At 52.2% G+C, this 14,791-nt stretch overlaps 1 protein-coding gene across 4 annotated transcripts in view; it reads left to right on the top strand.

Annotated features, from left to right (window-relative positions):
* OLFML2A (olfactomedin like 2A) overlaps positions 1 to 14,791 on the top strand; it is a 142,124-nt gene that overhangs the window by 118,292 nt on the left and 9,041 nt on the right. For all 4 annotated transcript variants that reach the window (XM_073905751.1, XM_025888592.2, XM_073905749.1 and 1 more), the window contains 4 exons: positions 2,484 to 2,747; positions 10,009 to 10,116; positions 11,588 to 11,797; positions 13,981 to 14,227. In XM_073905751.1, the coding sequence (XP_073761852.1) occupies positions 2,496 to 2,747; positions 10,009 to 10,116; positions 11,588 to 11,797; positions 13,981 to 14,227 (817 nt within the window). In that variant the 5' untranslated portion in view covers positions 2,484 to 2,495. The remainder of the gene's footprint in view (positions 1 to 2,483; positions 2,748 to 10,008; positions 10,117 to 11,587; positions 11,798 to 13,980; positions 14,228 to 14,791) is intronic.

Genomic DNA, 14,791 nt, shown 5'->3' with positions numbered 1-14,791 from the left:
TGCAGATCTGACCCTGGCTCTCCCCTGCTTCAAACCCTTCCGTGACTCCCCAGGAAGAAGCCAAGATCCTCAGCCAGCTTTCAGGGTCCTCCATGAGCTGGTCTCTGCCACCCCAGCCTAACCTCCTGCCACCCCAGGGTCCCGCAAGCACCAGCCAGAGTGAACCTTCTCCAAGTGCCAGGCCTTTGCTTGTCTTTACCTATCTGGTTTGCTCTCCCTGGAATGCCCTTCTCCTTAGAGATGTCCCCCAAGGGGTCCCTCCCTGAGCAGTTGGCATAGGTGTCTTCCTCTGTGCTCTCAGAGCCCATCCTGCTGCCTTCTCATCTAGCAGAGAAGCTCGGGAATGTACTTCAATCTATTTCTCCTACACCTCCAGCTGTCACCCAGGGTGTGACAGACGCCAGAGACTCAAACAGGTGTCTGACAGCTCAGAACAGAAATGGAGTACCTATGGCCCTTCCCCAGAGGGCTCTGGGACGCTCGCGGGCGTTGGACAGAAAGCCCAACAGAGCCACGAACTCACCTGAGTCCTGGTGGCTTCAGTGAGAGCTGAGTAGTCATGAGGCCTGGGGTGTTTGTTGCTTGAGCCACAAAGAGCTGTGTCCCAAGAGCCTGGAGCCCAGGGTGGGCTGGCTGAGCCAGCTCGGGGAGTGGCGGGGAAAGGTTGAGTGGCCCACCATCTCACAGCTACTAACTCAGGTGGCAGACGCCATGTTCTTAGCCCTGTGCTCCAGCATGTCTGCAAAATGCAGGCTCAGTGATCCAACAGATATTTACAGAGCATCTACTATGGGCCAGGCAGGCACCATCCTGTGGTATAGGAGGGAACTAGACAAAGTTCCTGTCTCTAATGGTTCCTTCAGTAGAGTAAGGGAAAAAATAAGCAAGCACAAATATAATACTTCAGATGGTAATAGGTATGATAAAGAAGAACAAAGCCACTAGATAAGGGGACAGAGTAAGGGGAAGTGGGTAGTCGGGAAAGGCTTCTCAGAGGAAAGTAACATGAGGGAATGAACCAAGGGAGTGCCAGGGATAAGGGTTTCGGGATGAGGGTACCACATCTGCAAAGGCCCTGAGGCTGGAGTGGAGTGACCCAAAGAAGGAAGGAGTTGCAAGCGATAGGGTTGCGGGGAGGCTGTCAGCTCACATCGGCCTTGAAGGCCACGGTAAGGACTCTGGAGGTAACTAGCCCCTCCATACACAGGTATTATGAAAGGGTGTGATACACATGGAAACTGGGATGTAGTAGGTGTCCAATGAAAGGTCTTCATTCCTATCTTTTATTATGGTGATAAACTGCACATACATTTACCATTTTAACCATTTTTAAGTTTACAATCCAGTGGCTCTTAGTACATTCACAGTGTTGTGCAACCATCACCACGACTTAGTTCCAGAACATTTCATCGCTCCAAAAGGAAACCCTGCGCCCATTAAACAGTCACTCCCCATTTTCCCCCTCCCAAGTCCTGGCAACCGCTAATCTGCTTTCTGTCTGTGGATGTGCCTCTTCTGGATATTAATAAATGGAATCATACAACATGTGGCCTTCTGTGCCTGGCTTCTATCACTTAGCATCATGTTGTCAAGGTTCATCCATGTTGTAGCAGGTGTCAGTACTCCATTCCTTCTTATGGCTCAATAATATTCCATCATATGAAGGTATCAACTTTTGTGTATCTATCAGTTGATGGACATTTGGGTTGGTTCCACCTTGAGACTATTGTGAATCGTGCTGTTGTGAATATTCATATACAAGCCTTTGTTTGAATACCTATTTTTGGTTCTTTGGAGAAGTAATCTTTGGAGAATAATTCTACCTAGCGGTACAATTATTAGGTCCTATGGTAATTGGTAATTCTATGGGTTTTTAAAAAAATTTTTTTAAGATTTTATTTATTTAGTTGAGAGAGAGAGAGAGCACGAGTGGAGGGCAGAGGCAGAGGGTGAGGGAGAAGCAGACTCCCCACTGAGCAGGGAGCCCGATGCGGAGCTCGATCCCAGGACCCCGGGATCATGACCCGAGCCAAAAGCAGACACGTAACGAAGGCATCCCTAAGACTTTTTTTTTTTTTTTTAATTTTAAGTAGGCTCCACACCCACCGTGGGGCTTGAACTCCCAACCCTTGCCCTGAAATGTTTTTAAAGTAATCTCTGCACCCAGTGTGGGACTCGAACTCACAAATCCAAGATCAAGAGTCGTACACTCTACTGATTGAGCCAGCCAGGCCCCCAATTCTATGTTTAACGTCCTGAGGAACAGCCAAACTGTTTTTCAAGGTGGCCATTAATATTTTCAGGTATTATTACCTTAAGGCTACTGTACTCTATTTCCTCCAAAGGGCTGCTACCTCCTCAGCTACCTGTAGCCGTCCCACAAAGGCCAGGGGCACTGGATTCTGCTACCTGTCCCCTCTGGCTCCCCCTCTCCTCTCCTCCCCCCAGCCCTGGCCTTCGGCTCATCTTAGCCCCTCTTGCAGGTGTTTGGTGACATGGACCAGGTGCGGATGACCTCGGAGGGCTCCGACTGCCGCTGCAAGTGCATCATGCGGCCACTGAGCAAGGACGCTTGCAGCCGAGTGCGCAGCGGGCAGGCCCGGGTGGAGGACTACTACACTGTGGAGACGGTGAGCTCGGGGACCGACTGCCGCTGCTCCTGCACAGCGCCACCCTCCTCGCTCAACCCCTGTGAGAATGAGTGGAAGATGGAAAAGCTCAAGAAGCAGGCACCTGAGCTCCTCAAGGTAGGCTTTCTGGGGGGAGGGGAGGAAGGGAGCACCTCGTGGACGGGATTCTAGCAGGGGCTGGTGCCAGGCTGTCCTTCCAGTGGAAAACCCACACTCTGGGGAGGTGCTGTTGTTATCCCATTTCACAGGTGGGGAAACAGAGGCTCCCTGAGGGGAAGCCACTCTTGCTCAAGACCATTCGCCACTAAGTGGTGGAGGCAGCATTCTTTGGCTAGTTACACTGTGCTCTAGCGTATCTGCGAAATGCAGGCTTGTTTATGTTCAGAGAGCACCTACCACCAGCCAGGTAGGCACTAGGTTGGGGGATATTGGAGGGAACCCGACAAAGTCCGTGCCTTCCGTAGAGTACGGGAGACAGAAAATAAGCAAACACAGATACAACGTTTTATCAGTGTTCTGTATCTTACGCAAACCTGTTCATCTGTCAGCACCTGCATATAGTTTTGTACATTTTAAATTTTGTAGCATTTTATTGTTTTTAATGTAATAAGAACATGTCCCATATTCAAGCACCACCTGCGTGCCAGATGTTGTGCTAAGCTCTTTTCACACATTTTTTTCCTCTAAATTCTTTTTTATTTTTATTTTTTTTAAAGATTTTATTTATTTATTTGACAGAGAGAGACACAGTGAGAGAGGGAACACAAGCAGGGGGAGTAGAAGAGGGAGAAGCAGGCTTCCTGCAGAGCAGGGAGCCCGATGCGGGGCTCGATCCCAGGACCCTGGGATCATCACCTGAGCCGAAGGCAGACGCTTAGCGACTGAGCCACCCAGGCGCCCCTAAATTCTTTTTTTTTTAAAGATTTTATTTATTTATTTGACAGAGAGAGACACAGAGAGGGAACACAAGCAGGGGGAGTGGGAGAGGGAGAAGCAGGCTTCCCCACGGAGCAGGGAGCCCAATGCCAGGCTCGACCCCCGGACCCTGGGATCATGACCTGAGACGAAGGCAGGCGCTTAACGACTGAGCCACCCAGGTGCCCCTTTTTCCTCTAAGTTCATAAACAATTCTGTGAAATATGGGATCACTGTTCTCATTTTATAGGCAAGAAAACAGGTTTGGAGAAGTTAGGTAACTGTTCCAAACTCTCACCTAATGGCATGTAGCCGCAGGTCTATACCATACTTTTATATGTATTTTATGCTTACCTTCCCCCCAGCCACCACCATAAGCAGATAAGAAAGAAGCACCACCTCTGGGGAGCACAGCCCCATGCCAGGGTCTACCCCCAGGACCCATGCTTGAATAGGCATGTGCAGCCTACATCACGGTCCCCACAGCAAGACTGGCACCTTTGTGCCATTCACAACACGCCCAACTCACTGTTTGGTGGGGCTGGGATTTGAATCACGTCCTGCTATATCCAACGCCTGTATTCTAAACCACCTTTATTCTCCTTTCTTTCTGTAATGGACTAGATAATTTTGGTGTCTTTTGAGAGTATCCTTTTCTCTTATAATTTCTTCCAAACATCTGAACATCTGTTTTGCCTTTTTTGGTATCAAGCACTGTGAAAGTGACTGAGATGTTACCCTACTTGTAAGCTAACAAGTTGGCAGCCAATTTCATGGATGCTGGCAGAAGACACAAGCCTCCTGAGTCAGAGACAAAGGACTTTATTACTCACAGCAGCCAGAGTATCTACATTTTCTTGAACTGATTCTCCCAGCTCCAGTTCCCATGGGGTGACGCAGTGAAGACCACATAGCACCCGCACACACACTAGGGTATTTTCAGGAGTGGAGCCCCAAGCTTAGAGAATCCAAATTTTTTACAATAGGCACTGAGCATGCCTTCCCTACTCTGGAGGGAAACACTCTCTCTGTGTTCCAGGGTTGTTGCCTATACAAAATATGTCCTAGAACAAAGACAGTCAATGCCTCTGCGTGCAAGACATGCAGAAAAGCAAGAGACCCGTGAAAAACTGTCTTCAACATTTGGCTAAAAATGTTTTCTTTCTTTTTTTTTTTTTAAGATTTTCTTTATTTGAGAGAGGGAGAGCCCAAGTTGGGGGAGGGGGTTGCAGTGGGAGAAGGAGAAGCAGACTTCTCACTGAGTAGGGAGCCCAATGCGGAGCTCGATCCCAGGACCCCGGGATCATGACCCGAGCCAAAAGCAGACACTTAACCAACTGAGCCACCAGGCACCCCTAAGACTTTTTTTTTGAAATTTTTCAGTAGCCTCCACACCCAACGTGGGGCTTGAACTCCCAACCCTGAGATCAGAAGTCGGATCCTCTACACGTTGAGCCAGCCAGGTGGCCTGAAATGTTTTTAGAGTAATCTCTGCACCCAGTGTGGGACTCGAACTCCCAACTCCAAGATCAAGAGTTGTACACTCTACTGACTGAGCCAGGCAGGCCCCCAATTGTATGTTTAACGTCCTGAGGAACAGCCAACTGAGCAGGGAGCCTGACAACACGGGGCCCAATCCCAGGATCCCCAGATCAAGACCTGAGCTGAAGACAGACACTTAACTGACTGAGCCACCCAGGTGCCCCTAAAAATGTCTTCTTTAAATTTAACTTCAGCTTTAGTTTTGTAACAACTAAATGCATACCAAAGCTCTCAAAGTTGGCATAGGGCTGAATTTTAGGCCAAGTTGCCTCTTAACTTGTCAGTCCCTGGACCTCACTGTCTCTGTGGGGCCTCGCTAGGGCCCTGCAAACTCCACGCACTGAGGTTATAGGTCAGTCTTCAGTTATAGGAACAAATCCAACTTCTGCTCAAAGTCCACCTCGCAATAACTAAATTGTAAGCATACTTTACAGGAGGATACACAAAAGCTTTTCATACTTTCTGGCTCATTTAATCCTTGCCACAATCCTTTGGCAAGGGAACTTAGGGTCCCAGCTTTACTTGTGGAGGAATCTGAGGCCCAGAGAGAGATGGTGACTTGCCTAAGATCTCACAGCAAGAAACTGGCAGCACTAAGATTTGCACTCAGGAAGGGGTGCCTGGGTGGCTCAGTCCTTAAGTGTCTGCCTTTGGCTCAGGTCATGATCTCGGGGTCCTGGGATCGAGCCCTTGCATTGGGCTCCTTGCTCCACAGGAAGCCTGCTTCTCCCTCTCCCGCTCCCCCTGCTTGTGTTCCCTCTCTCACTGTGTCTCTCCCTGTCAAATAAATAAATAAAATCTTAAAAAAAAAAAAAAAAAGATTTGCACTCAGGAATTCTCTGCTATGTTCCCTTGCCCCTGGAAGAGGTCCCTAGGCAGCTCTCAGCCTGGGGCCCATTGTCCCCTTAGGTCTTTTCAATGCACCGCAGCCATGGTGGTTTTCATTCAGCCTTAGTGGAGGGATTGACTCAGCAGGCGGTGGTGTAGGAGGAAGAGAAGATACTGCAGGGGTAGGTATCTGAGAGGTACTCAGAGAACCCCAAGAGGAGAAGGGGGCAGAAGCAGTATGAGACAGGGCTCAGGCCCCTCCCATTTCATGTGGCTCCTCCTCCCTCAGCAGGAGGCTCTGGGGGGGGGGGCAGCCCCCCAGGAGAGGAGATTAAGGGAAGCCCATGGAGGAGGGGGAGCAGGGTACACCCATGCTATACCCTCCCCTTGTCTCTACCCCAGCCCTTTCCCTCAAGCTAAGAACTCCAGCTGTGATTTGGTCTTAGTTGCATGACTCTGAGTAGGAGGGAGAGGATTCTAGATCCCCGTTTTCGGGGAGGTCGGTGGCAGGTACATGCTTTTCATCTCTTTACTCCTTTTCCTTCTGGACATGAACTAGACATGGCCCCACCGTTGAGGAATCCCCGGTCACTTGGGGACACAGCTCCTGACTCCAACGGTTGGTCATTAGTACTGGGCCAACGGATGTCTCAGGGACCATGGGAACCCAGAGGAGGTAATATTACAGCTGGGCTTTGAGGGATGGGTAGGGAGGGCAGAGAAGAAAGGAGGGCATTATGGGTGAGAGCAAGTGGAGTGGATGTAGCCCAGGAGAGCTCCCTGCCCTCCCTCTGCTCCAGCCCCACTAGCCCCCTGTCAATTCCTCTAACACAGGGCTTCTCAACCTATCTGTGGTGAAAGACTAATTTTTATTTATTTATTTTTTTAAAGATTTTATTTATTTATTTGACAGAGAGAGACACAGCAAGAGAAGGAACACAAGCAGGGGGAGCAGGAGAGGGAGAAGCAGGCTTCCCGCGGAGCAGGGAGCCCGACATGGGGCTCGATCCCAGGACCCTAGGATCACGATCTGAGCTGAAGGCAGACGCCCAATGACTGAGCCACCCAGGCGCCCCAAGACTAATTTTTAAAAAACAAGAACCAGTACTTCTGGAAAATGCCATAAAAATGAATTATTAGAAAAATGAAACAAAAGCAGACATGCAAAATACAAGTCCAGGGTTTTGCTGTTAGAGTCAACAGATAAAAATTTCTCTGTCGGGCACCGGTGTGGCTCAATCGGTTAAGCGTCTGCCTTCAGCTCAGGTCATGGTCCCGGGGTCCTGGGATAGAGCACCAAATAGGGCTCCCTGCTCAGTGGGGAGTCTGCTTCTCCTTCTCCCCCTTCCCCCTGCTTGTGCTCTCTCTCTCTCACTCTCTCAAATAAATAAATAAAAATCTTTTTAAAATTTTCTCTGTCAAAGGGTTCTGAAAGTTTATAAAAGTCTACTCTCACTTTTTGCGATTATTTTATCACAGATGAGTAACAAGTAGCTTGGACCGGTGCTGGTCTGCGGACCGCACTTTGAGTAGCATGGCCCAAACACGCCATATCTCTTCTCACCTCCAGCTCTTTGCACAAGCTTCTCTTGGCCTGGAATGCCCTTCTCCTGCCATCTCCGCCTAATTTGTGTTCTTCCTGCAGAGCTCAGCTCCAACAAAACTCCTTCCTGGCATACTTTACTAATCCGCATCTGCTCCTTGACAAGGTCAGCGCTCTGTCATTAATGCTCTGGGCACCTCTCTGTCACTCTCTGTTCTTTCACAGCCTGTGAAGGACCATGAAGGCTTGTGTCTGTCTTACTCCTCACTGTCCTTAGTGCCTGGCCCAGAGGAAACATTTGCTGAGCTCAAGGAGGATGCAGGGGCAGACCATGGGGGGCTCGAATGCCAGGCTTAGGAGGTGCAAAGCCACACAAGAGCAGTGGGGAGCCATGAAAGTTATCTAGCAAGGGAGAGAGACCCAGGGTCAAACCTGTGCTTTGGAAAGCCAGTTTTGGTGGCCACGAAGGCAGCAGAGTGAAGCTGGGAGGATCCCCTTTAGCCCCGTGGAATAGTATCATTACTGCTGACATTCATGGACCCCTTGCTGTGTACCTGCTCTGTGCTGAGCCCTGTCCACACACTGCTATGGCCTCAGAGAAGGAAGCCGAAGCACATAAGGGTATGTGCATGGTTCTCACACTGTGCTCCCCAGAGCCCAAGGGGTATTGAGCAAGTCTTCAGAGTCTGAGCAAGGTTCCAGAGGAGCAGACAAGACTCAAGGTCCAATCCCTGCTTCCCTAAGACTTTTCCGCTCCCTTTTTCCATTTTAGAGATTAATGTCTACTCCAAGAAAGGCTCTCTGGCTTAAAACAGCTCGAACACCCCTGGGAGAGTGGGAGTCAAACTGTTTTGGAAATAGCTGACCAGGGCCAGACAGGAGCGCTGGCCTGCTCAAACCCTGAGAAATGCTGCAGGGCTCAGAGTGGGGCCATGTGAGAGGGTGGGCTGGAGGAACTGCCCTTCTCAAGAAGCCGGGGGAAGCTGATTTCCCAGCCAGCCCTTGTGCTGCGGCTTCCCTGACCCTCACTGGCATCTTGGCTCTCCGGAGGGAAGATCATATCCTGAGGACGCACGGGGGAGAGAGGAAGGGGAGGGGCAGCTGCAAGGAGGAGCCGAGGGCTGGGCCAGGACGACCCAGCATCTGCCACTGACCTGTTTGTTGTGCAAGCTCCTCCCCATCTCTTGGCCTCAGTTTCCCCATCTGAACACAAGAAGGAATGGTAAAGCATGATAGGAAAGAAGTTTTGGTTTATACCAATCTGGGTTCTGCTGCCGGCCCCACCACCTAACAACCGGGTGGCTTTGGACAAGTCACTTCACCTAAGCTGCACTTTCCCATTCTGTGTGTGAGATGAAGATAAAAGTGGTCCAGACCTTGTCAGGGCGCCTGGCTGGCTCAGTGGGTAAGAGCACGTGACTCTTGATCTTGGGATTGTGAGTTCGAACCCCACGTTAGGCATAGAGATTACTTTAAAAAAATAGTTGTCCCGACCTTGTTTTTGTTTGGGTCCCCAGGTGCAGACTCTGAGGCAAGTGATTAGTGTTGCAGTGATTTATTATGAAAATGTTCTCAAGAATCGAGCCCTGCGTCGGGCTCCCTGCTTGGCAGGAAGCCTGCTTCTCCCTCTCCCACTCCCCCTGCTTGTGTTCCCTCTCTTGCTGTGTGTCTCTCTGTCAAATAAATAAATTTTTAAAAATTAAAAAAAAATGTTCCCAAGAGAAGCTGGTACCAAAATGAAAGAAGTGGAGGTGGGAGGAGAAGGAAGCCCAATAGGATGTGATCTCAGGCCAAGCATCAGCGTCAGCCCCAGGGGATGTGGAGTGTGAATGACAGCTCAGTTGTCCCCACTGGGGCTAGGGAGCTGGGCCCTTGGATGCCTGCACCTGTCAGGCATTGCCGAAGGACTGCCCCAGGAGGACATACTCTCCCAGGCAGTTTGGGGACACAGCGTCTCTTTGAAGAGAGTCACAGATGCAGGCTGTTAAGAAGGAGCCACATGGGGCACCTGGGTGGCTCAGTCGGGTTAAGCCTGTGCCTTCGGCTCAGGTCACGATCCCAGGGTCCTGGGATCAAGTCCTGCATCGGGATCTCTGCTCAGCAGGGAGCTTGCTTCTCCCTCTGCCTGCCGCTCCCCCTGCTTGTGTTCTCTCTCTCTCCTCTCTGTCTCTGTCAAAGGAATAGGCAAAATCTTTAAAAAAATAAATAAAAATAAAGGCACATGGAAACCAGGTATGGGCACAAGAAACAAGAAAGAGGAATCCCAGGGCATGCAGACTGATCTCCTCTAGTGTCCACTATACACCTCGTGGGGTTGTCACGAGGACAAAGTGAAACAGCTCATTACAGCCCCTCACACAGGGCCTGCCGTGTCGTACGTGCTCAAAAGATGGAATCTGCGGCTTTTCCCACGATGAGTACTAGCAAGCTGGGTCTAGTGGGTGCCGAGGGCCCACGTAGGCCATTGCAAGTGGTGGGGCTCTTTTTGCAGCCTTTGTGCCTGATCCTGAGCTCTGCCCTTGCCCTGACCCCTTACCCTTTCCCGGGCAGCTCCAGTCCATGGTGGATCTCCTGGAGGGCACCTTGTACAGCATGGACCTGATGAAAGTGCACGCCTATGTCCACAAGGTGGCCTCCCAGATGAACACGCTGGAAGAGGTAAGAGCAGAGCTCTGCCCCGGAGCCAGGCTGGGTCAACACTGGGGCCCAGGGGCCGTGTCGGAAGGGGCCTGGGCCATTCTGCCTTACCCTGGTGGCTGCGGAAAGCTGGAGTCCAGCAGGGAGCTGGGAGAGGGAGAGGCAGGCCTCTGGGTCTGGACTTTGGAAAAGGGGTCTGACTGGGGCTCATGGGCCTACAGGAGGCTGAGAGGCTGGGTGGAGAAACTGAGGCACCAGCTGATTGTCTGAAAGGGATGTGGAGGGGGCTGGCAGGAACTTGCAGTGGCCCTCAGTTCACCAAGACCGGGACCTCATACATGGCACAACTCCAAGGCCACTGGTCACATAAAATGCCACATAAAAGTCCAGGACTGGCCAAGCTCACTGGGGCAGGGCTTAAGACAGCATGGCTGGCCCAGGCCCCACTTGCAGTGGAGGCTGAGGGGCCGAGCATCTTCTGGTCAGTGCAGATGTGCTAGAGGGCTAGGCAGGTGGCCAGGACTGCCCCCTGAGGGCAGCGACAGAGTTGGGCAATCGTGGGGGTCCAGGCTGCGGGTTCAAGGTTTGCTGGCACGCATCTCTGCTGGCACGGGCCCGGCCTCCTCCCGTTTCCTGCATCCGGCCCCTGCTGGGCTGCTGGGAGCCTGGGGACATGCAGCTGCCAGGAGCGGGGTGTGGGGGCTTCCTTTCCCAGCTTCCTTTCCGGAGGGAGGGGGCACCTGGGCATCCTGTGCGCCAGGGTGGGAGATTAACCCCTTACTCTCCCCGAAGTGGGGGTCACAGTGGCTTTAATTATCCAAGAAGTGTTTGGTGTGTATCTCCTAGGTGTAAGGCCCTTGTCAGCATGGGAGTAAGGTTATCAGTTGTTGGACTTCTACTGTGCACCAGTGTTCTCTGTGCACCTAGTAGATGCCGGGCTCTCCTGTTGCTAGCTCTGCAGTTATACCCCTTTGACCCTTCCTCCTGTAATCTTAGGAAAATGTTAACTCACTTCATGTAACCAAGAGCCAGACAATCTGGAGAGTATGTCTGCAGTGGCTGGAACAAATCAGAAATGATTTCCGCAGCCACAAAGAAATGATTTTTTAATTATCTTCTGTTTTGCATTATCTGTGCTTTGCTTCTGTTCACTAAGTGATAACTCTAAAAAAAAAAAAAAAATGCTTATTGCTAACTCTGGGTGGAGGTAGAGAAAACAGCCTCACTCGGGAGGAACTGACTCCCTCTGCCCAAAGGAACAACATCACTCATTCATTTTTTAGTAATCATTAATCATTATGTGGTCTCTTGGCAGCATGCTTTATCCACCCGTGGATAAAGGTGCCACCACCCAGCACCTGCCCCCTTGGGCCCCCCTCAGGAGCCTGGGCCGTGAAGCCTGACAGCCGAAGCTGGGCTGTCCCCCTCCAGGGAGGTGGGCGGGGTGGCTGTCAGAGGAGGCTAGAAAGACCTTGGAGTCCTGCCCCCACAGAGCGTCAAGCTGAACCTGAGCCGGGAGAACGAGGTAGTGAAGGAGAGCATGCGCCACCTGAGTGAGCAGCTGAAGCGCTATGAGAATCACTCGGCCATCATGATGGGCATCAAGAAGGAGCTCTCCAGCCTGGGCCTCCAGCTGCTGCAGAAGGATGCAGCCCCAGTCTCGGCCGCTGCCCCAGCACCCGGCCCTGCCAGCAAGGCTCAGGTGAGGCCATGGCCCTGGTGATCGGGCCAGAAGGTGGGTGGATTTGGGAACACAGTCTGCCACGACCTCAGTCCCGAGGGCCAGCTGGATGGGGGTTTGGGGTCATAGGACAGGGCTGAGGGCTAGCACAGCTGGAGAGTCCCTTGCAGGGTGGGGGGCGGGGGCCTGCCGTGCAGCGAGCACCACTGACAGAGGTAAGCTGGGAGCAGATGTGGGGATCCAGCTGAGGGCTCTGTTTGCTGAGGAAGGCATGTGGTGGTGTTCTCATTCCCATTCCCAAACTAGCAGAGACAAAACTGAGGCATGACCCTCCCTGTCTGGCCCTGGGGAACCAGGTTGGCTGCACCGAAACAACTTCGAGCCTCCCCTAGTATGGTTGGGCCCCTGGCTGGGTCATGCCTGCTCAGGGGCAGGTGGGCAATGCCTTGGGGACCCTGCAGATTAACACCATTTCATCAACCCAGTCTGGGGTGGAGAATTCCTACAGCATAACACCCAGACATTCCGTGTTCAAGCTCAGCACAGAGTGAGCAGGGACACCAGGCAGAGCCACCCAAGATCTGTAATACACCTTTATGCACATTTGTAAAAGGCCTTCTTCTCGACAAATTGCCGGAAAGGCAGTCCCTCTGGGCAAATGCAGAGAAGCTCCCCGTAGGTGGGCAAATTTTCCAGAGGCTCCTTCCTATGATAGATACACCCTAGGGAGTGTGGCTTGGCAAATAGGAGTACAGCCTGGATTTCAGTGTAATTTGTGCCCCTTAGGCCAGTCATCCTCGTGTAGGAAACAGCCGCTCCATTCCCCACAGCAGCCTTGCGGTTTGGAGTGGGGGATCCTGACAGCCTCTACATCTGATTTCTAAAGTTTAAAGCTGACTTGCTCACAGACATGATCTCAGTTAGTCCCACAGCCACCTACAAGGGAGGGAAAATCATTGCTCGTTGGGCAGACGAGGAGGCATAGAGTGACGCCCCGTGGGGAGAGGGGGGCCGCACCGGGACTGGAAGCTGCATCTGCGTGACTGACAAGCCCAGGCTCTTCCTCTCCACCTCCTGGCCCCCCGTGCTGACATTGTGCCCATCTGTGTCTGTGGCCGGGACCGCCTCGTTGCTGATAAAGCGTGGAGGAAGCCTGGTGCGTTTGGCCCAGGGCAGGCTTCCTGCTCATTCCCGTGTCAAGTCCACAGGCGCAAATGAATGCTGTTTGGGCCACAGCACGGCAGGTCTAGAGACTGCACTTGCTGTATCTCCTGGAGATTCTGCTTGACAGTGGGTGATGTCACGGGGCCTTTGTTCTTGTGCCAAGCCAGCATCAGAGGCCTTTAAGAGGAAGTGAGAATAAAATCTACAGAAAGTTAGAAACTGCATGTGAGGAGCGCCTGGGTGGCTCAGTCATTAAGCATCTGCCTTTGGCTCAGGTCATGATCCCACGGTCCTGGGATGGAGCCCCACATCAGGCTCCCTGCTCCGTGGGAAGCCTGCTTCTCCCTCTCCCACTCCTCCTGCCTGTGTTCCTTCTCTTGATGTCTCTCTCTCTCTCTCTCTGTCAAATAAATAAATAAAATCTTTAAAAAAAAAGAAAGAAAGAAAGAAAGAAAAACTGCATGCGCTAAGGGCAATGGCCTCAGTGGCCAACCGTCCAAGTTGGCCTGAGACTGAAGGGTTTCCCGGGACGCGGGACTTTCAGTGCTGAAACTGGGAAAGTTCCAGGCACACGGAGATGGATTGAACACCCTGCCCCAGAGCCTGAAAACCTCGCCCCTGCCCACAAAAAAAGACCCATGAGCGAGAGAGAGAGAGAGAGAGAGAGAGAGAGACAGGGATGGGAAGCTGACCTCCTGAGCAGCTATCTCCTTAGGGAATTAACCATTATAATCTACCCCCTGGGGGTGAGTATGCCGTAGTTTGTAAATGGAACAGGAATTTAGCCTATCTGGTTGGGCTTCAAGCCTGCAGGGGAGCCGGAGAGCTGAGTGGGGAAACTGAGGCCACCCCAGTCATGGATGTAGCCACTATGGGAGGAAAGCTGTGAGTTCACGAGCACCTGAGACCTAGGGCCTAGAGCAACGTGACCATTTCCAGCCTCCCCACCCCCACCCCCCACCCCCCGAAGCTGAGCCTCCATGACCTCCCGCAACACCCTTTCCCCCGCCCCTAAGTCTGAGATTTCCCTTCTCTCTCAGGACACAGCTGGAGGGAGAGGCAAAGACAACAAATACGGCAATGTTCAGAAGACCTTTGCAGACAGGGGCCTCACAAAACCTCCTAAGGAGAAGCTGCTGAAGGTGGAGAAGCTGAGGAAGGAGGGCGGCAAGGGCAAATTCCCCCAACCCACAGCCAAGCCCCGGACCCTGGCCCAGCAGCAGGCCATAATCCGAGGCATCACCTACTACAAGGCGGGCGGGAAGGAGGTGACCGAGGCCGTGGCCGGTGAGTTGGTGGAGGACCGGACCCCAGGGGAGTGGGGGCTTGCTGCTGGGTGGCTGCATCCCAAGCAAGGATCGCCTGCGGGGATCCGTTGTCTTCTCTACAGTCAAACTGCCCCAGATTTCAGCTGTACTGGTTACCTGTTGGTGCCCTTTGCTCATCCACACAATGAGATAGTACCCCTCGTGGGGTTGTTGGGGATGAAATGATTGAATCAACACAAAGGGCCACTCGGTTCCTCTCCAGCATTTTCAGCTACCTCCGCCCTCACTGGACTTTTCCTTCTTCATTCAAAGATTTGCTGAAGGTCCACTATGTACATGCCACATCTCCCAGAGACTCTGCCTAACGTAGACTTCACAGTCCGGTGGGAAAAAACATACCCATAACCAGGCAGCGGCCACAGGTGGGGTGGGAATCCCCCCAGGGGCTGGAGCCAGGCCAGGGTTCTGGGAAGTGTTATGGGGCCTTCAGAGCACCTCTTATTTCCTTGGAATGGATGGCCTCCCACTTCTTATTTTTCCAAGGAAGAGCCCACAGAGTCCTGTATTTTTCCTGCAATCCATG

Source organism: Callorhinus ursinus, unplaced genomic scaffold, assembly GCF_003265705.2.
Source record: "Callorhinus ursinus isolate GAN/ISIS: 27379988/994484 unplaced genomic scaffold, GSC_fseal_2.0 scaffold24, whole genome shotgun sequence".
Lineage (NCBI taxonomy): Eukaryota > Metazoa > Chordata > Mammalia > Carnivora > Otariidae > Callorhinus > Callorhinus ursinus.
This window is presented reverse-complemented; position numbering and strand designations above follow the sequence as displayed.